At 35.3% G+C, this 21,221-nt stretch overlaps 1 protein-coding gene across 3 annotated transcripts in view; it reads right to left on the bottom strand.

Moving 5' to 3' along the window:
• Positions 1-21,221, bottom strand: part of LOC142339503 (putative helicase with zinc finger domain) — a 156,597-nt gene that overhangs the window by 102,611 nt on the left and 32,765 nt on the right. For 2 of the 3 annotated variants that reach the window (XM_075389586.1, XM_075389584.1), the window contains one exon: positions 9,036-12,020. In XM_075389586.1, the coding sequence (XP_075245701.1) occupies positions 9,036-12,020 (2,985 nt within the window). Of the gene's footprint in view, positions 1-4,152; positions 4,823-9,035; positions 12,021-21,221 lie in introns of those variants that run through there. The other variant, XM_075389585.1, reaches the window with a different exon arrangement.

Below are 21,221 nucleotides of genomic sequence, written 5' to 3'. Positions count from 1 at the left end.
GCGGCAATGATTGAAAGGAACAGGCGGGGTCATTTGTATTGATACATATCCAGCCGGGCTGTGCAACGTTTAAACAGTGGTGTTCAACAAAAATTTTCGCTTAATTTTTTACAGAAATTTATCTATGAACGAATAAATTGTTTCCATAGTGAACAAGAACGCTCGTTAATGCGCGTTCGCACATGATGTTCTGACCCGAGCTCCTCTACATTTTCTCTCAACCAAATGAAGAGATAACAAAAATAGATGTTCGAGTTTAAAAAATCGTTACACAACCTAACTACTAATTGAATTACTTAATGCAATGCATGTCATTAAGTAATTCAGTTAGTAGTTAGGTTGTGTGAAGATTTTTTTAAATTCGAACATCTATTTGCAAGTAGGCGCTTACGAGATCTGCCAGTAAAAATAATACGAGAAAAAAAAACCAACAAAAAAATAAGCAAAAACAAAAAATCCATGGCAAAAACTTAATATCTAAATTTAAGAGCACCAGGTAATAACGTCAAAATGCCATCAGATAAAATCTTATCTGCACAAAATTACTTTTTCTTAACTATACAGCAGATGGAAATTTTCCTTAATGAGAACAGGTAACAAGTCGACAAAGAGAACGTATCAGGAGGCGAAATTTAAAAAATCCATTTTTTGGGATAATGAGGCGAAATTCAAAAATTAATCTTTTTTAAACCAAGAAAATAGCTTTTAACGAAACAATCCTTGATGAATTTACTATAAAGTCATTACAAAAACAAGAGGACCTGTTTTTGGTTAGACTCAGCCATAGAAACGGACTAAAGATGCAGAAACTCAAAAAATTACAAACAATTTGCGGAAACAAAAGTTTTTGATACGAATAAAATCATTAGCTACTATCTGAATATTGTATTTTTAATTCAATTTTTATTTATACTAATTCAGCTAAACGTTTTTTGCTGAGAGATTAGATAAGTTCAATTGGGCCATATTTGAAAACAATTGGTCTCTGTTATTACGCGGTAGTGCTGAAAGAAGAGAAAAAGAAACACAGAAATTGACCTCTCAAAAAACGTTTATGAAAACGCATTTTCTCCAACAAACAAAACATCAGTGACGACATAATATCAGAAAATATGTTGTTGTTTGAAATCCGAGAAATTGGATGGACCTCTCAATGATGAAAATAAGTTGCAATTTGACGAAAACAAAAATTGAAAAAATTGGAATATGTATAATATCGTAAACTTTAGGACTATTTGATGTAAATAAGACTGCTACGTGCAGCATCATTCATTCAATTCTCAATTAGAACTTTATGAGACCATTTCTGCAATTTACAAATACGTAAAGAAAAAAAAACATGCAATAATAGCAAATTCTGGAGAAAAAAATGAGCGAGAAAAGTGTCGAAGGCACTAAAAAATAAACTTTTCAGTGGAAACTCTATTTTCAATCAATTTTTTCACAACAATTGGGTTCTCCTATTTCAACAATGATGTACAAATACATTAGAACCACCAAATTTTTGAGGAAACTCGTAGTATTAACGCCATTAAAATCAATATCTTTCAACGGAAGCCAGTAAATACGCTTAATTATGCTTCAATGGTACAGCCAGGATGGATGTTTGTCATTCTTAAGTTATCAATCAGACTTTACAACAATCAATTGACAATGAAAACAACAACAACAATTACAGGCAAAACCATAAGCTCTTTTCTGAAAACTTTATCCAAGATCCGTAGAAAATCTTCCCTATGACAATGGGAACTCTCAGTATTAGGATAATGTGATAAGACTTTAATAGGAACCAAAAATAAGAAAAAAATGTCCAAAAATTTTTTAAAAAATTATGAAAATTATGGCATTGAAGTCGTAAAAATTACAGTTACAAGATAAAACCGCTAACCAAAATAGTTTTCGGTTGCAGTATAAAGGAAGGGGGCCCTGTCAATACTGGAACCGATTAACAATTCACGAAAAAGATAAGGTTGGTTAATGTTCAAAAGAAATTTTTGAGAAATTCTTTTTTAAAGATTTAACAGCCATGAAATGCAATAGATTTCAACAGAAGTCAATAAATAGGCTCAGATAAGCCATGATGGGAGGGCAATGACGTTTATTATGCATAGGTAATCAATAAGACATCACAATAAGTATTGACACTGAAAACAACAAAACAGGCACAAACCAAAAATTCAGTAGAAAAGTACCAAGAGAAAGTGTCGCAGCCATTGAAACCTTCAGCTTATCCTAATCTACCTTTTCTCTAAGCCAATGGGAGCTATCAATATCCGGATAAGGAGAGATTTCAAAAGGAACCAGTAATACGAAAATATCCAAAAATTTGTAAGTTTTTTGAAAAATTGTTGCATTGAAGTTATACAACCATTAGTCAGATAAGGCCGCTAACCAGATTAATTCTGGTTTCCATAGGAAGGATGAGGGTCCTCTCATCACTGACACTGACTTACAGTTCATGAAAATAAGGTTATGATTGGTTAATGTTAATTTTTTTTCGGAAAATTATTTTTAACGACTTTTTAGTCATTAGCTGTCCACTCTAGAGCACTAGATAGGTTCACTTAATGCTCATTACGGAATATATTGCACTTTTAGTCAATGAGTCTATCTCATAGGACTCCAAAAAATTAGTAAAACCTCAAAAAGAAAATCAAAATTTCAATTAAAATTACGAAAAGTAAAATTAAATATAAAGTTTTAACAGATATTAGCTGTTCACTCAAAGCAATAAATAGCCTCTATTAATGCTCATTACGACGCCTTGGCACTTTTAGTCAACGAGTTTTTGCCATAGGTCTCAAAAAAATTTAGTAAAACCTAAAAAAGAAAATCAAAATTTCATTAAAAATTACGAAATTTCATAGTCCAAGCCAAAAAAAACATGAGCGATTCCTTGAAAACGAATTTTTTGTTCATTGGGCTTCATTTGACTGTAAATGAGGTTTGTCATAAACGGAACCTCGATATGAAAAGTGACTAATCTCTTGATGACTTAAAAAAAAAGGAAGAAAAAATTGAACAAGTTCTCTAAAAGCTCTTTAAAAGAAATCGAAATTTTTTTATAGTGAACTTCCCTATGAAACCAGAACTGCTCTTTTTATCACCTTTTGTCTATTAGGAAGACAAAATTGATTCTTTTTGTGGCGTGAAAAATAATTTGAAATACTATTTTTTATAGAAAACATCTTAATTTGAAGAAAAACTACACTAGAAGTGAACAAAATCATGCCAAATATTCCGTGTTCACATAAAACTTCAATCCTCGATAACTCCTCGAAAACGAAATTAAAAAAAAAAACATTTTTATTTTCAAATTTTAGGCTGGACGAACTTTTTAATGATACCACTCACATTTCTCTACGATGAATATATCGATCGGCCAAAATTGTCTGAACAAAAAAAAACCATTTGAGTATATAGTTCCTCCCCCCACAAGTGGGGTCGGAACAAAAAGTCAATACTATTCATTGACCGTGCATCAAATTTTGGAGCAGGCCTTTTACAGTTGTCCGCGTAATCAATGGTAACTTCAATGTCAGACAGTTTTTAAAAGGATAATTTTCATCTTATTGCAGATTCTTCACCTCATTTGCTGTAGACGACAAACTACATTTGCCTTTCCGCCCTCTATAACTGCTGCAAAATTTTTGAAACAAGCAGATCACGAATTCTGTTTAGTCGGTATGTGGGGCGAAGGTTGAGCTTTTTCTTTATAAATTCAGTTCCCTAATTTTAACCTTAAATTCGCTTCATAAAACCGTATGACGCGTTCAAGAGAATACTGAAAAACATCTCTAATAGCTGCAAAACAAATCACTTGTACCACAGCGATTCGAATAAAAGATGAAGAAACTGAAACTTTTATTGATTGTGGATAACATACAAATGAGCATCTGTTTCCTTTTCCCTCAATTTTTTCTAGATTTCATGTTACAGGGCAAAAAATAGTTTAAGACTTGTATGCCAATTTAAGTATATTTTTGCCAAATTGAAATTCCGGCACGTAATTGCATTTCAAATAAATCAATGCCTTCGCACAAAATTTGGCAAAAAAAAGATCGGAAGTTTTCCACCTAGTAATATTTAAATAATGTTCAGTTATTTTCTACGGAATTTGCATTGCAACTTGGCAACGCATTTGTAGTAAATAGTCATAGTTGTACAGGCTACATTTTTACAATTTAAGGTGAATTTGAAGAACTTCCACCATGTTAATAAGGAAACAGTTGCAGAAATGATGTATAGATTCAAAAGTGGATTTAGATAGATAGATAGGATAAATACAACTAAAAAAACCCATTGCGGCTTCCTCGTCAGCTCAATTGAAGCTAATCGAACCCAGCTGATGAGCTAACTCTTGTTGCTGTTCCACTACGCTCTGCTCTGTCGTCAATGTAGAATGCGGTTGGTCCAGCTTCTCTGCAATCAAACGCCGCATCTGATCAATTCTTGCTCTCAGCTTAGGATACTCTTCGTTCACAAGCGAACTCTGTCTTATCGTGAGTTCCACGTATTTTGCCCAAGTTTCATAGCAGTCCTTGTCAAAGTCCTTACTGATCAAAAGAGCAGTAGCATCGCCCACGACAAACACGGCAGAAATAGCCCGGGTGATTGCTGTGCAGACTAGTTTCAGGTCAGAAAGGAAGCCCAAGTCGTTATCCCTCTTAGAAGTGTCAGTGATGGTGTCCATGACAGTTTTGCAGTCAGTGACGATAGAGACAATCAACACTCTGTATTGACGACCCTGGATATTCCTAACTGTGTCCACATCAATAAGAGACATGTCCACTTCATTCTCCCACAGAGCTTCTTTTATAGCCTAGATTCATAAACAATTAGTTGAAAACAGCCAAGAACATTGATCAAACATTACAAAGCTGTGCGCAATAAAACGGCAACTGATAAAATACCTCATTTACACCTATTTACAATTGATTTTAGTAGTCGCATCACTGAGCAATAAAACGTGGTCAAATATGCAGATAGTGTTAGATTTTTTAGGCAATTTGAACGACTTGATAAACCGAGTACATAGTGTTTTTAAAGCTACAAAAGTGAGCACAGCAATTCATCCACTACATCACTCTACCCCGTAGAGTTAAGCATCCGGGAAAACGATTCTGTCCAGAATCTGGTAAAATTCCGTAATCTTAACTATGAAATTGAAGCTAATAAGCTAAAGTAGAAAATGGCTTGTAGAATTAAAACAAAAACAACTACCAGTAGATGAATTGCTCTGGAATGGAAGTCAAGCGTTTGGCTTTGGTTGTAGCTAGCTTAAGCAAATGGCCAGGACAAAAGCGATGGGAGAAAAGGTGCGCGTGTGTGTGCACCAGAACTTTTACCAGAACATAACTTAAATTTAACACATCTGAACAGTTAAGGTAAAATTACCGAAACTTACCTTCAAAACTTGCAAAAGTTACCTTAAGTTTTAAGGTAAAAAATACCTGAAAAATACCTGAAATTCACCTTACAAATACCTTATTTTTAACCTGAACTTTTAAGGTAAATAAGTTCAGTTAAGTTAAATTTACATTAAAATTAAGGTAAAATCTTAAAGTGTTGAATGAGGATGAATTTCAATGGCTTAAGCCAACAGGGGTGATTAAAGTTCACTTGAGGGCTCCAAAATATCGCAGATTAAAGAAGACTACTTGAATGTTTTCAGTTGAAAACAAAACAAAGTTGGGGCAATTGTTATTTGATCAATAATTGCGAAAGACGCAGCAATTTAACCCCTTTTCACAAAATTATGATTGAGAGCAATTTAGATACGCATAAAAAATCTTAAATTTAGGGCAAAGAGTTATTCCTGAGATCAGGTAGAAATTTTATATATGGACACAGGACACACACAAACACACACCACACACGCACGCACACAAAACTCACATCCACACACGCACACACACAACACTCACATCCACACACACCCACACACACAAACACACCCACCCACACCCATAAAAAGCACACACACAAACGCGCGCGCGCGACAATAAAAAATTGCTTTCGACTCCGTTCCAGAGCAAAAAAACTAAAACATAGCTGGCAGATTTCCAGAAAATAGTCGCAATAGCTTTGTAGATCTGCAGTCTAAAAAAATCAGTAAAAAAGACAGACCAACAAAATTCGTATTTTCATTGAAGGCTGATATCTAATATTTTGAATAAAAATCTGTATTAGTTTTTGCTGCCTCTATTAGCTGCTCTCTAATCACCTTCATTTAGAGTGGCACACACCCATTTCACCTTATCTCTTTGAATTAAAGTAGACAAAGGTCAATTTCAAAGCGAGAAAGTCATTTTTGCGAGTCAATTCCATGCAAAGTTAAAATTAAAAAACTCGCTCCACTAAGAGCGAAAAATGACGTCACGCACGCACTTCAGCTGAAATTGTATGAACGAATGAATCAAAAAGCAGAATTGGAGTGGTTGTGACGTCGTATGGTCGTAACCAAAATGGCGACGACGAAATAAAAAACATAGCAGGACAAGTCCTGACGTACAATTCAAAGAATTTTCATTGTCTAAACAAAAAACTAGACCTAGAACGGACTGTTAATGGATTGGAAAAACCGTTTAGAAAAAAATGCAATCCAAAAAATCAATAAAACAGTAAAAATCAAAGTGAAATTGTCGCATGTGAACAAAAAACCACTAGCAAGAAAGCAAATTTTTGTTCATACACCGTTTTCTTACTCTACTTTAAAATTAGAGGAAAAAAATTTCACGCCGCAAAGCCACTCGCTTTTTCTCTCAACTTACTGTTTCGGCGTGACCAAAATCACTACTCCAATTTGACTTCATAAATCATGAAAATGCGTGAACAGATCTTAAAAAAAGACAGCGCCCCAATACAATTCAAATTCTTTGAATTGTAAAAAACTAAGAGAAGGCCAATAATAGCCCCAGCTATCACTGTGCGGCTATTGAAAATAATAGCAAAAACTTTTCAACAAAATGGTCATCGGCATCTAAATATTCAGCACCAAAAAATGTCAACGAAAGCATCAACTAAATTTAAGGATCGATCATATGAATGTCAAAAAATTGCAATAAAATGGACAAACCTGCAGAAGCATCGAAATTTGAACAGAATTAAGTTAGCTGTCAAAATCACTCTTCCAAATTTTTCTCTACTTTTCTGCTTCATTACTGCCAAAATTAGAAAAAATAAGCAAAAAAACATCATGAACAATGCTCCGCGTTTGAACTAATTTAAAGTCAGAAAACTTAAAATTTTGGCAAACACCGAAAAACACCAAGATCACCAAAACGGTGACTTGTAAGAGATCCCACTGAAAGAGCGCCGGAAATTTATTTAAATTATTGGTCGATAAATAAAGATAATTTTTGCAGCCTATTAAATTGCCTTCTGAAATGAGACTACCAAATTCTCAACCAATCATAACCAAGTATTTGAGAAAAGAATTTTTAATATTTTCTAGTAAAGGAAATTAAAGCAAATTAATAGATAATTATCTTAAAATTATCGCCGGCCATGGCCATGCCTCAGCGGCTTATGGGACCTGATATGAAACTATCACAACCGAACATGAGACCAATTTAGGATAATTTTAAAGGCAAATTTTTGCGTTCGGCTTTTTTAAAATCAAGTAAGGTTTCGGCGCTTTCTAACGTCGGCTCTTTATAGCGTCGGCTCTCTTGCACATATCCCACCAAAACAGTAAAAAAAAGAGTAACAACTAATCGAGTAACTTCTGATCAACTAATGGCGGTGCCGATTCGTTTGTACTTCAGTCACAATGGGGCTGGAGGTCAACAAAAAGTAAACAAACGCGCTTCAATTAGCGTAATTATAAGTTATTAAAGATCACTCCCTATTCACATTTAAAGTAAACGAAACGAAACCTATTCCAGCGCACTTTTATTTGACTTTCAGTATTACACTGCTGCCAAGAGTTCAGATGCTTAAAATGTTGACTGAGAGAAACACTCGGACCATAAATACTCAAAAAGTCAAGGATGTTAAAGCCATTCACAAAGTTACACAAAAAATTTCGAGAGCAATTGAACACTTACGAAACTTTTTTAGCATTTATACTCTAGCATAATAAAACACAAACGCCTAATGTCAGTTGAATTAATACCAAACGAGTGCCCAATGATTGACTTCAGAAGCACCTAGCTTTCGCTTGTGGAGTCTCAAGATTATTTGAGAGATGGGGATGAGAGGGAGTAGAAAAGGGCTACAATAGGTGACCTGAGGGAGGATTGATGTGTATGTGTGTGGGGGGGGGGGGGGGGGGGCTGGGGGGTTATGGTGGTCGAATGGAGGCGGGGTAATGTGAGGGGGTCAAAACCACCGAAAACTGTTCTTCGCGCCACGTTTTCATGTCTTCTCAGCAGCTTCGGCGAATTCTCCACTTAGAGACAAGTACAGCTCTAAGCAGCGCCTTAATGTCCTCCAGGTATTACCTGTTTATCCCATTTTTGAAAAGTCAAAAGCGTTAGACGAAAAATCGATCAAGCAAAAGTCGCATAGATACAACCACAGGACTAATGTAATCGCTAAACTTTGAGAGCAGTTAAATAATTTTGGTCAGAAAACTTGAAAAACGAGAAAAAAAAATAATTTGAAAATCCTGCACTTGAACAAGAAGTTCGACTTAGTAGGGGTTTTATGTGCCTACTTTTGTTGCGCTCTCTCAAAAAGAGTCATGAATAAAATGTTGACTTCTCTCTCTACTAACTTCATCTTTGTTCAGCAGAACACCAACAAAATTAGGGAGCAAACAAATAGACGCTCCCGCCAATAGTACTCTTGGACCCGTAAAAACAGGAGCACAATAACAGCCGTCAGATCAGACTACGCGACTGTTAATAATTAACCGCCTTCGAGTGGCAAAAGTAGACAGACGACTGCGATCTTTCATTTGACGTAGCAGTTTTATATCCATAATCTCTTGACCACATGGAAGTGAGATAAAATCATGAATTATTATTATTCATTTCCTATTTGGATATCATGATAGAGAAGAACAACTCTTTGCATTACAACTTTACCTTGACTTGTCCTAGATAGCTGGTGGCAACTCCAATTCCGTTCTCCTCCAAGTTAGTTGTTCCTGTGGCCTCGTTTAGAACAAACTTGACCACTTTCACGATTTCGTTTGCCTCTATCCAGTTACAATTTGAAGCTACACTTTGATGAGCCGACATTTTTCCTCGAACATTCCAAAACTGCAGAGGATATATTGTAGGAAAGGCAGCTTCCGCTTTTTCTTTGCTTTGATCATTGTACGGCATCTGGTAAAATTGAGGATAAGCAAAGTCCAGGATTTTGACGTTAGAACGGTAGTTCACGTCTAGTTTGTATCGAAATCCACAGGGTTTGTCTTTGTACACCAGTTTATCCAGTCGCTGGACAATTGAATGGGCGAAACAAGCAGACAAAGGTTGGTTGAAAAGAAGTGGATTCAGCTGCATGACATCTCCCGTTATACAAAGTTTGTTCTTCCGAGAGACAAATGACAGAACTGGAACCAAGAAGAACTCTGCAACTTGGGCTGCTTCGTCGATAAAAACATGAGTGAAGTTATTTGGCTTGAAGCCAATCTGGTGCAGCAAAATGGCTGCCGAGAGGGTAACAATGACCACACTTTTTGGCTCTATGTCGGCCTTACAAGGAAGTCTAAATTTCGGGTCATCGCCTGAGCAATTTGAGAACTGAATCAAATCGTCATCAACAGCACTCAGGTCATCATCTTCCGAGAACAACCTGATGCATTTGTCTCCAAGGCCTGCCTTTAAGAGCTGGCGATGATAAGCATTGCCAGTGTTTCTTGAGACAATGCATATTAGGATTTTCGGAGATCCAGCTTTAGGATCCTGAACAATTTTCTGAGTAGCGTAAGCAATAGTGTGCGTTTTGCCAGTACCGAAGGGTCCCGTTATGAGAATGGGAGGATACGATTTTGCATTCTTGGGAATTTTGTACCAACAGGCTTCGCATGCATCTTGCTGGCGCAAATTCAAATCATCAAGAAAATAACGATCTCTCACGCTGTTCTGATATTGCGTGATTGCTTTTTGTTCCCTATCCGAGCGCTGAAGCCGACCAGTACCTTTGTTGTAGAAAATTTTTCCTTCTCGCAAAAGTTCTTCCTGATAATCCTTGTCCATGTCTTCAATATATGGTTGGATGTACCACGGTGGGCTCTCTCTGGAACTCAACTCCACCTGTCCAGGGAAAAATGCAGACTCGTCCACAATTTGATCCACTGCATAATGACAGTGAATAAATTCTTTTCTGTTCAACAGAAACTCAACATACATAAATTCGCTTCTGTTAAACTCGTATTTTTGCGAAAAGGTCTCTTCTCTGTTCAAATGAACGACAATGTAAAAATTCCTGACGTCCTTTTTCAAATCGTAGGTTGAATAGCTCTCAGCCTCAGTTCGGAAAAATCTATCACAAATTTTACCTCCGATGCAGCTCACAAAACTTTGCGTTTTGTCCCAATCACCTCGGCGTGAAAGAATTACGTAATCGGCTACATCATTCAGAGCTTCACCTTTGATCGAGTCTTCGGTCATTTGGAAGGGACATTTAAAGACAGCATATACGGACTTATTGTCGCATTTGACTGTTTTGTTGTCACCGTTCTTGTACTCCGGTAAAAAGTCAACATTAGCTTGCAAAGAGAGATCACTTAGGGCTGAATACCTTGCCATCTCTTCCATGTAAAGAGCAGCATGAAGATCTTTTTTATAAGAATCTTTCGTTGTCTGGTGAACATTGGGAATGGAATCATCACCCAGAGGACGAAGTTGATACTTTCCTTCTAAGTTCTTTGTCCAATCATCCATTCGATTATCCACGGAAACCACGTTTCGCTTCTTAACACCAAGCTTCAGTGGTTTGTATGTCTCGATGGATTCACGCTCATAACTTTCATGTTTGAAGTTTGGTGGTTTCTTCAGAACCTGCACGTACTTCTCAACCACAGTTCCATTAGACAATTCGAACTGAAGACAAACTTCAACTTTCTGCTCCTGATTTGCAGGTGGTGTGTAACTGATTTCAACTACAAAACATTTCAACCTTTGACCTTGTGATTCCCATTCCTTATTGTTCAAATGAACTTCATCGGGTAAACTTCGTGGATAATCCTCATTACTTTCAGTGTCATGAACCGTAATTTTAGTTATTGAAAATTCAGTTCGCTCCATTTGGTCGAGGCTGATGCGGCTCAGAAAAACGTTTTTTCGGCATCGAAATGAAAAACACCATTGTCGGGCATTTCCTGAGCCTTTAGTTAAAAGTATGAGTAAAGGCTTGTCCCAAGCTAGAGAATAAATCTCTGTTCTTATTTCTTCCTTCAAATTTCTCAATTTGTACAGACTGGTTCTTTCTTGTTCTCGCATGTCCTCCAATGCTAATTGGGTATCCACGACATTATTGGAACTGACTGGCCGGGGTACTTGATTTGAATTATTAACATTGGGTGGTCTTTGACCGCCCACTTGATTTCCCTCAAAACTTTGCGTTGTGGTGTCAGGAGGCCTAACATTTTCAAAGCTTTGATTGGAGGGATTCAAAGGCATGCTACTTGGGCCAGGCTTATTTGGCTGATTCAAGTGACTTGCCAACTGTTGGTTCATTGCATGTGGAAATTGTTGATAACTTGACTGTGGATTTTGTACATTAGGTGGCATTGCTTGAGCTCCCGGGGCCATTTGCTGAAAATTTTGGCCATAAAAAGCAGGATTCATACCTCGAAATTGTTGCATGAACGCACTTTGACCTTGTTGGTTTTGAGGCATCATGGGATTGTTTTGTAGATTGGGAAACGGACCCATCATAGGGTTCAGCGGATTGAACGCCATTGGGTTCCCCTGTTGCTGCATCTGGTTCAAAATCATTGCTTGCTGCATCATTTGGTTGATTTGACGGTTTTGCTCGACGAGTAGCTTAACCTGGTGCTCCAAGGCAGCAACTTGCTGGGTAGATCCAGGATTGGGGTGTTGAGATGAAGGTCCAGGATCCTAAATATTTAAAACTTTCAACAATAGCGCGGACAAAAGCAACAGTCAAAAGCAAAACAGTTGCTGCCAATGCAGATAGCGAACTGTTATTAAAACACGCATGTGCACATTATAAAATGCCAAAAGTCTGCAGTGCCAGAAGTTCCTACTTATCAAGAAGTTGACTTTCGTCATTTTAAAACGTGTCGTGCGTTTCGTGCTTTAATCATGGTTACGTGACTGCAGAAGTCACGTAACCACTGCGTCAAAAATCAGACAAAGTTTCAAATGAAAATGTTATAAATCTAAGCAGAAATAAGAGCATGAAAATCCGACTTTAAACGACCATTGGGGATATTTGTCCTTTCTTGTTTCTCAAGCCTTCGTCTTTTATTCAATTATACTTTTAACACAATTCCACATTTCAGAAGCAATCAATTACTGTCCCGATGGAGAGAATTATAATTCAAATAGATCTTGTTATCATGTACAATCTCCAATGACTTAACCTTCGCAGCTCAATAGCCGGGGTGAATGATAGTTACGTAAGCTCCAGTTTTACGCGGTCTGGCAAGAAAAGGAGAAACAAATGGAAAAAAAATTGATAATTACAGCTTAAAAAAATGCAGAGAAGTAATTCTACTCGAAATTCTGTCATCATGAAATTACAAAAGATTGAAAACATGCAAGAAACAAAATTTTTCAGAAAATACCATTACAATCCCGATGCCCGCCAAATAGCAAAATTTGACAGGTTCAGAAGTGAATGAATTTAATTGTCAAGCAGAGTCTATCTAAATTTTCACTACATACACAGACAAAAAAGCTCAAACGAGAACTATAAAACAACGCTGAGCATTCAGTATTGGTTATTCCGTATAAAAACGTATAAGCAACCTTGATCGAATGATATGCTCTCGAACGACAAGCGAAATCGATTCCATTATAGCCTGACTCTGGGGGGGGGGGCTTGTGGGGTGAGGGGGTAATACGCTCAATAAGAGGCTTAGGATGACGTCATTAGGAGGCAATTATAGACCCCTATTAAAAAAAAGAACCAGTTTTGGCACACTTTCCAATTGAGTTTTAGTAGTAAACTACCTTCAATTGTTCAGCTGTTTAAACTTGTTAAAGAAAAAGCAATTTAGATTACGCAAAACTTGAGAAGTCGAAGAAAAAATTAACAAAATCAAGTTAAACAACAAAAACAAACGTAAACATCTACATGAGTAGAAGATAGTACCAACGCATATCAAAATAGAAAGATGGTCCGACTTCAATGTGAAGTTGGATTCATGCAAAAGTGAATCAGTTCCTTACCACTCCTATGAAGCTTCAACCAAAAACAGTTTCACCAATACATACCGTACAAGCCAATACACTATCAGCCAAAAAATGTAGGACAATATCAAACGTGAAAAAACAGATCAAAAAATGAAAAATAAAACACCTTTCTAAAAGGAAGAGAAAATCAAGTAATACAACATCGGTGAAAGTTCACAAATATATATGAACTATGACAAATAGGACTATGCTTCATTATAAAAAACTTCATTCATTAGAAAAAGCAAGCAATCTTTGAGAAATGAAAGATGTAAGTCATTTGTGGCCCAAAAAATCAGCAAATAGAATAAAATTATGCATATGTGAAAAATATGCAGTGTATTTGAATCAACTCATAAAACAGCACAATTAAAAAAGACAAAAGACTCCTGAAAAAAGCTGCGCAATACTTAAGTGTCGTAGAATTTTTTTTAAAAAAAAACTAATGAGTTCCAAAAATGAGCTGATGAAGTTATCGAAGTCACGTAAAAAATTTATAATATGACTGGCAGATTGCCAGAAAATTGCCGCAATAGCTTTGTAGATCTGCATTTTCAAAAAGATAGTAAAAAACAGACCAAAATGAAACTTTTTTAAATGCTGAGATCTTATATTTTGATTTACAACCTTTAAAGCTTATTGCTGCTTCTATTAGCTGCCCTGAAATACGCTTGAATTAGAGTGACACGCACTCACTTGAACTTACCTCTTTATATTTGAAGAAAATCAATTTCAGAGTGAGCAAGTCATTAGTGAGAGTGAGGTAAGTCACTTGTGACAAATTTAATAACGCGAATGCACAAGAAACACTCTCCAATATAATTGAAACGTGATGTGATTGTTACGTCAAATGGCCGTAACAAAAATCCTCTTGAAGAAATAAAACATAGCAGGACAAGTCCTGACGTACAATTCAAAAAGTTTTCATTGACTAAACAGAAAAACTAGACCAAGAATGGACTATGAGTGAATTGAGAAAACCATTTTTAAAAAATCAGATTAAAAAAGAAGAAAAAAACATAAAATCAATGTCAAAACGCCGCATGTGAACAAAAAACCACTAGCGAGAAATAAAAATTCAATTCAAACAAAAAACTAGGCCTAGAATGAGCTGTGAATGGATGAGGAAAACCATTTAGAAAAAAATCCGATCCAAAAAAAAGAAAAAACAGTAAAAATCAGAGTTAAATTGCGGCATGTGAACAAAAAACCACTACCGAGAAACCGAATTTTTGTTCAAACACCATTTTCTCACTCTACTTTAAAATTAGAGCGAAAAAAATTCACGCCGCAAAATCACTCGCTTTTTCGCTCCATTACCTGTTTCGGCGTGACCAAAATCACTACTCCAATTTGACTTCAAAAATCATGAAAATGTGTGAACAGATCTTAAAAAAAAAGACAGCGCCCCAATACAATTCAAATTCTTTGAATTGTAAAAACATAGCAGGACAAGTCCTGAAAAAGAGTTCATAGAATTGTAATAGTTTATGACCTGACAATCATTTACTGATACAATTACGTCAATTATTTGAGTCCTCAGTGACCACCGTTGAGACCTGTCATCAGTGAGACAAGGTGATAAGACAGCAACAAATATAACGAATACTAGCAAAACTAAAAAAAAATTCAGATTTTTTTAAAAACGAACCAGCGTATAGGTCACAAAAAGTAATAGCTATGAACTAAAATAACTTGCTTCAATTGAAGCCTTTCAAAAAACCAATGAGACCTGTCAATAATGACACTAAGAGTTAAGAGGACGAAGTTGAAAAAAAAACTCAAATGAAAATTTCAAAAAAAAATCAACAATTATTATTGAAAACAATTAGTGTCAGAGTCATAGAAAGCACTGGCTTTGAAAAAAACTAATAAATCAAAAAAACTAAACCCCTAATAGCAGCATCAGAGACCTGTCCGCGAGGAGATTAATTGATAAGACATCAAAAAGTATAATAAAATCTTGCAGAACAAAAAATTCACGCAAAAATTTCTGAGAAAAAGTAGTGTCAAAGTCATGAAAACCAATAGCTATTGACTCGCGCTATTAATTAGGTTCTTTTATGCCTCATTAACAACCAACCTGTCATCGATGATACTAAGTGATACGATAACCGAATTTGACAGAGGGCAAAATCTAAAATTCACAAATACTTATAGTTACAACTTATAGTTACAACAAATAGTGACAAAGTCAAAAAAAGTGTTAGCTAGCCCTTTAAGAATTCAAGCAAAGGCAAATAGGCACCATTAGAACACATATGTACAGTTTTAAAAGCAATGAAGAGGAAACTCTGAAAACAGGAGTGAAATTGACGCACATGAGAAAAAATCCATCTAAAAAACCACCAAAAAAACCGCCAAACACCAAATTCTCACTCCACTTTAAAGGTATTTTGAAATAATCACGCTTCAAACCTACTCGATTTTTTGCTCCCAAAACTATCTCAGTGTGATCGAAACCACTCTAATTTGACTTTTCACTGGCGTTAAAAAGCCGAAAAAAAGCGTGAACAGATCTGAAAAAAGACAGCGCACCAATACAATTCAAATTATTTAAAATAGCAGGATCAGTCCTGAATTACAATTCAAAGAACTGAAGGAGCTGAAGACAACAATATCAGCTCCCTTGAAAGGACAGCCTCCGATAACAAGCAAAAAATACCAAGACGTCCACGAAAGCAAACGAATCTTTTAAAATTCCAATTTAGAAAAGTAGTGTTATCGAAGTTATTATTCACAACTACGCCAAACTCAGTAAATGTAAAACCTCTAACCGACAAATTGGAGTGTTCACAGCAAACATCAACTTTGTAGGAAACCAATGCAAACAAAACAAGGACCACGAAAACAACATCTGGCAAAAAATGATTTTAATGAATGTCATTGACAATAATTGGCATCAAAGTCTATGAAGCACGCAGCTAAAACTTTAATACTTGAACTCTTCAACATCTATTATCAATATAAGAAGATATGAACTTCAATAAAAGCAATTGGGGAAACACAATAAAAGTAGCAACAAGTCGGCAAAAAACAAAAGTTCTAAAATAGCACAAAGTTCTAAAATGGTGTCAAACCCAATTTGAAGAAAATCAATTTCAGAGTGAGCAAGTCATTAGTGAGAGTGAGGTAAATCACTTGTGACAAATTTAATAACGCGAATGAACAAGAAACACTCTCCAATATAATTGAAGAGTCTCGTCACGCACGCAATTCACTTGAACTTGCATGAACGAATGCAGAACAAAAAGCAGATTTGATGTGATTGTTACGTCAAATGGTCGTAACAAAAATCCTCTTGAAGAAATAAAAAACATAACAGGACAAGTCCTGAAAAACAGTTCATAGAATTGTAATAGTTTATGACCTGACAATCATTTACTGATACAATTACGTCAATTATTTGAGTCCTCAGTGACCACCGTTGAGACCTGTCATCAGTGAGACAAGGTGATAAGACAGCAACAAATACGAATACTAGCAAAACTAAAAAAAAAACTCATAGATTTTTTTTTAAAACGAACCAGCGTATAGGTTACAAAAAGTAATATCTATGAACTAAAATGACTTGCTTCAATTGAAGCCTATTAAACAACCAATGAGACCTGTCAATGAGTCAAGAGGACAAAGTTGAAAAAACTCGAAAATTTCAAAAAAAATTCGACAACTATTATTGAAAACAATTAGTGTCAGAGTCATAGAAAGCACTGGCTTTGAAAAAAACTATTAAATCAATAAACCTAACCCCTAATAGCAGCACCAGAGACCTGTCCGCAAGGAGATTAATTGATAAGACATCAAAAAGTATAATAAAATCTTGCAGAACTCAAAAACTTCACGCAAAAATTTCTGAGAAAAAGTAGTGTCAAAGTCATGTAAACCACTAGCTATTGACTCGCGCCATTAATTAGGCTCTTTTATGCCTCATTAACAACCAATCAGACCTGTCATCGATGATACTAAGTGATACGATAACCGAATTTGACAAAGGGGGCAAAATCTAAAATTCACAAATACTTTATGACAACAAATAGTGACAAAGTCATAAAAACGTTAGCTAGACCTTTAAGAATTCAAGCAAAGGCAAATAGGCACCATTAGAACACATATGTACCGTTTTAAAAGCAAAGAAGAAGAGGAAACTCTGAAAACAGGAGTGAAATTGAAGCACATGAAAAAAAATCAATCTAAAAAACCGCCAAACACCAAATTCTCACTCCACTTTAAAGGTATTTTGAAATAATCACGCTTCAAACCTTCTCGATTTTTTGCTCCCTAAACTATCTCAGTGTGACCGAAACCACTCTAATTTGACTTTTCACTGGCGTTAAAAAGCCGAAAAAAAGCGTGAACAGATCTGAAAAAAGACAGCGCACCAATACAATTCAAATTCTTTAAAATAGCAGGAGCAGTCCTGAATTACAATTCAAAGAACTGAAGGAGCTGAAGACAACAAAATCAGCTCCCTTGAAAGGACAGCCTCCGATAACAAGCAAAAAATACCAAGACGTCCACGAAAGCAAACGAATCTTTTAAAATTCCAATTTAGAAAAATAGTGTTATCGAAGTTATTATTCACAACTACGCCAAACTCAGTAAATGTAAAACCTCTAACCGACAAATGGGAGTGTTCACAGCAAACATCAACTTTGTAGGAAACCAATGCAAACAAAACAAGGACCACGAAAACAACATCTGGCAAAAAAATGATTTTAATGAATGTCATTGAATTGACAATAATTGGCATCAAAGTCTATGAAGCACGCAGCTAAAACTTTAATACTTGAACTCTTCAACATCTATTATCAATAGAAGAAGATATGAACTTCAATAAAAGCAATTGGGGGAAACACAATAAAAGTAGCAACAAATCGGCAAAAAACAAAAGTTCTAAAATAGCACAAAGTTCTAAAATGGTGTCAAACCCAATCAAATTATTAGCTATAAACCTAAACCATTATTTAAATTCCATTATGCCTAATGAAGAGAAATCAGACCTATCAATAATGAGACTAACGGACAGGACAAACAAAAGTTACAAAAAGGGTCATAAAAAAATCTCAAATGTTTTTTGAAAATACGTGTCAAAGTCCTTGAAATCTGCAGTTTTGAAATTAAAAAACTAGATAAACTCAAATATGCCCAAATATGTAAAGGTCAATAATAGCCTCAGCTATCGCTTTGCGGCTATTAAAAGACTCGAAGAAAAAAAGTCCACATCAGAAATTCAGAATGGATATCTTTGGACGCCAAGTTTAATTGGAACCAAGTTTTAATGCGCAAAAATCAATATGTTCAGTCAGGTCCACATATGACGTGAATGACCTAAAAACTGTTGCGAGAGACAATATAATATTATCAAGTCAATATTTGCAAATGAAGTCACAAAGAGGAAAACAATCAAAAATCAAGCAAAATAGATTTCAATAAATAGGAAAACTTTGAAACCATTTACAAAACAAAACATTACAAATTCCAAGTGAAAAGACATTCTCAGCTGGCCATGTTTCCATCAATTAAAGTAAGCAAACGTCATTTTGAAAGTCACAATATTCATTTTTGGGAATGATCAAAATCATAAGTGACCAAAGCTTTAATCACCCGAACTAAAACTGCAAAATAACGTCGCGCGCGCAATTTAATCAAAATTGCATAAATGCATGAAAAACCAGAAATGAACTGGGCGTGACATCGTTGACAAAGTGAAGAAAAAACTGGAAACATTCTGATATACAACTGCAAGACAAAATTTAAAATCCTGGCTATCAAATAGATTTTGCGAAATTAGACTGGAGTATCAACAGAGCATATGACCCCACAAAATAACATCAGAAAAAAAGTTGTGTTCAATCTTTTACATGGAAAACATTTAAACTTTAAACACATGTAAGCGAATTGGATCAGGTAACATTAAGAAGCAGATTTTTGACAAAGTATCAGAAATACAACAAAACCAAGGGGTCAGTTAAAAAAAACTCAACGCAACAGTTTGCAAACAATTGTGTTTAATCATAACTGTTTATAAGCATAACTATTAGCTGCAAAAAACTATAAACCAACTTTAAAAAAATCATAACAGCTAAAATAATGCTAATACAGCTGCAATCAATTTGCAGAATAGGATAAGACAAACAAAGATAGCAGATTGCCAGAAAATAGCCGCAATAGCTTTGTAGATCGGCAGTCTAAATAAAACATTGAAAAAAGACCAAAGAAATTTCGTTTTTCAATAAAAGCTAAGATGTTAAATTTTGGTTAAAATTCTGAATAACTTATTGGTGCTTCTATTAGACACTCTGAAGTAACCTTCAATTAGAGTGACACATTCACTTGACCTTATCTCCTTGAACTAAAGTATACACAATTAGAGAGTGAGGAAATCATTTTTGAGAGCTAAGTAAGTCACGTGTGAACAAAAATTTAATCACGCAAATGAACAAAAAACACGCTCCACCAAGATTGAAAAATGACGTCACATGCCATTCAATTGAAATTACAAGTGACGTCATATTGATATGAAGTGCTTTTGACGTCATATGGTTGTAACAAAAATCTTGACAAAAACCCACAACAGGACAAGCCCTGAAACAATTCGAAGACTTTTCATCAACTAAACAAAAAACTAGACCTACAATGGAATATTAATGCATGGAAAAACCATTTAGAAAAGATCTGATAAAAATCGAAAAAACAGTAAAAAATAGAAGTCAAATTGCCTCATGTGAACAAAAAACCGTAAGCGAGAAAGCAAATTTTTCTTAAAATTAGAGTGAAATACTCACATCCCAAAACCACTTGCTTTTTGACACCACTTCCTGTTGCGGCGTGACCAAAATCATCACTTCAATTTGAATTCAAAAATCATGAAAACGTGTGAACAGATATTTAAAAAAAGACAGCGCCACAAAACAATTCAATTTCTTTGAATTGTAAAAAAAAACAAGAGAAGACCAGTAATAGCCTCCGCTATCGCCTTGCTGCTATTAAAAACTACAATTGAGGTTTATAATTACAATTTAACCAGCAGATTTTGTGATATCTGTCACTCAATCTTGTTTTCAAAATTCTTTGCAGTGGAATCTATAAATGATCTCAACATTTTGACTGTCCTAGCCCCAAAACATTTGTCCTCATCTGACCGCAAACCAATCAATTAAAGCATGCAATTCAGTTTTTGAGAATTGAGTGATTTAAGTTGTTTGGCCAGAACGTTTAAGCAGTGTGAAAAAATTATGCATAAGTTGAAAATACGCAGCGTATCAGAATCAAATCATAAAAGAGCAAAATTTTTAAAAAGCCAACATATTCCTGAATAGAGCTATAAATAAATAAGTGTCGTAGAATTTAGAAAAAATTAAATAAACAAAAATGAGTTGACGCCACGTCACGAACGAAATGTATGAAAATTTCGAATCAAGAGAACATATATTGCTTGTTGAAAGTTATCCACAAGAACTTATCACAACTTCGGTCTTCACCGTGGGTTATTTGACCGTGAAATAAGTTTACTTGGAACCAAGTTTTGAAGCGCAAAAGTCAATTTGTTCAGTCATGTAAATCCACGTATGACGAAAATGACCAGAATACTGTTACGAAAGACGTCACTATTTGTAAAAATTAAGACGAGCGTCAGACAAACCAAAAAATCAAAACATCAAAAGGCTCTAACTAAATTTAAAACATTATCATTAACGAAACAAAAGAGATCTCCAAAAATAGGAATAGACCTTAATAAGAATAATAAAAAAGCCAGGGAGCAAGACATACTCAGCTGACCTTATGTCCTTCAAATGAAGCAAGCAAAAGTCATTTTGAAAGGATAGTCATTTTTGATAGTGAGGTAAGTCATAAAAGACCAAAGACTTAACTAGGCGAGTTAAGATTGACAAATAACGT

The sequence above is a fragment of the Convolutriloba macropyga genome, chromosome 5, assembly GCF_964194025.1.
Source record: "Convolutriloba macropyga chromosome 5, txConMacr16.3, whole genome shotgun sequence".
Lineage (NCBI taxonomy): Eukaryota > Metazoa > Xenacoelomorpha > Acoela > Convolutidae > Convolutriloba > Convolutriloba macropyga.
This window is presented reverse-complemented; position numbering and strand designations above follow the sequence as displayed.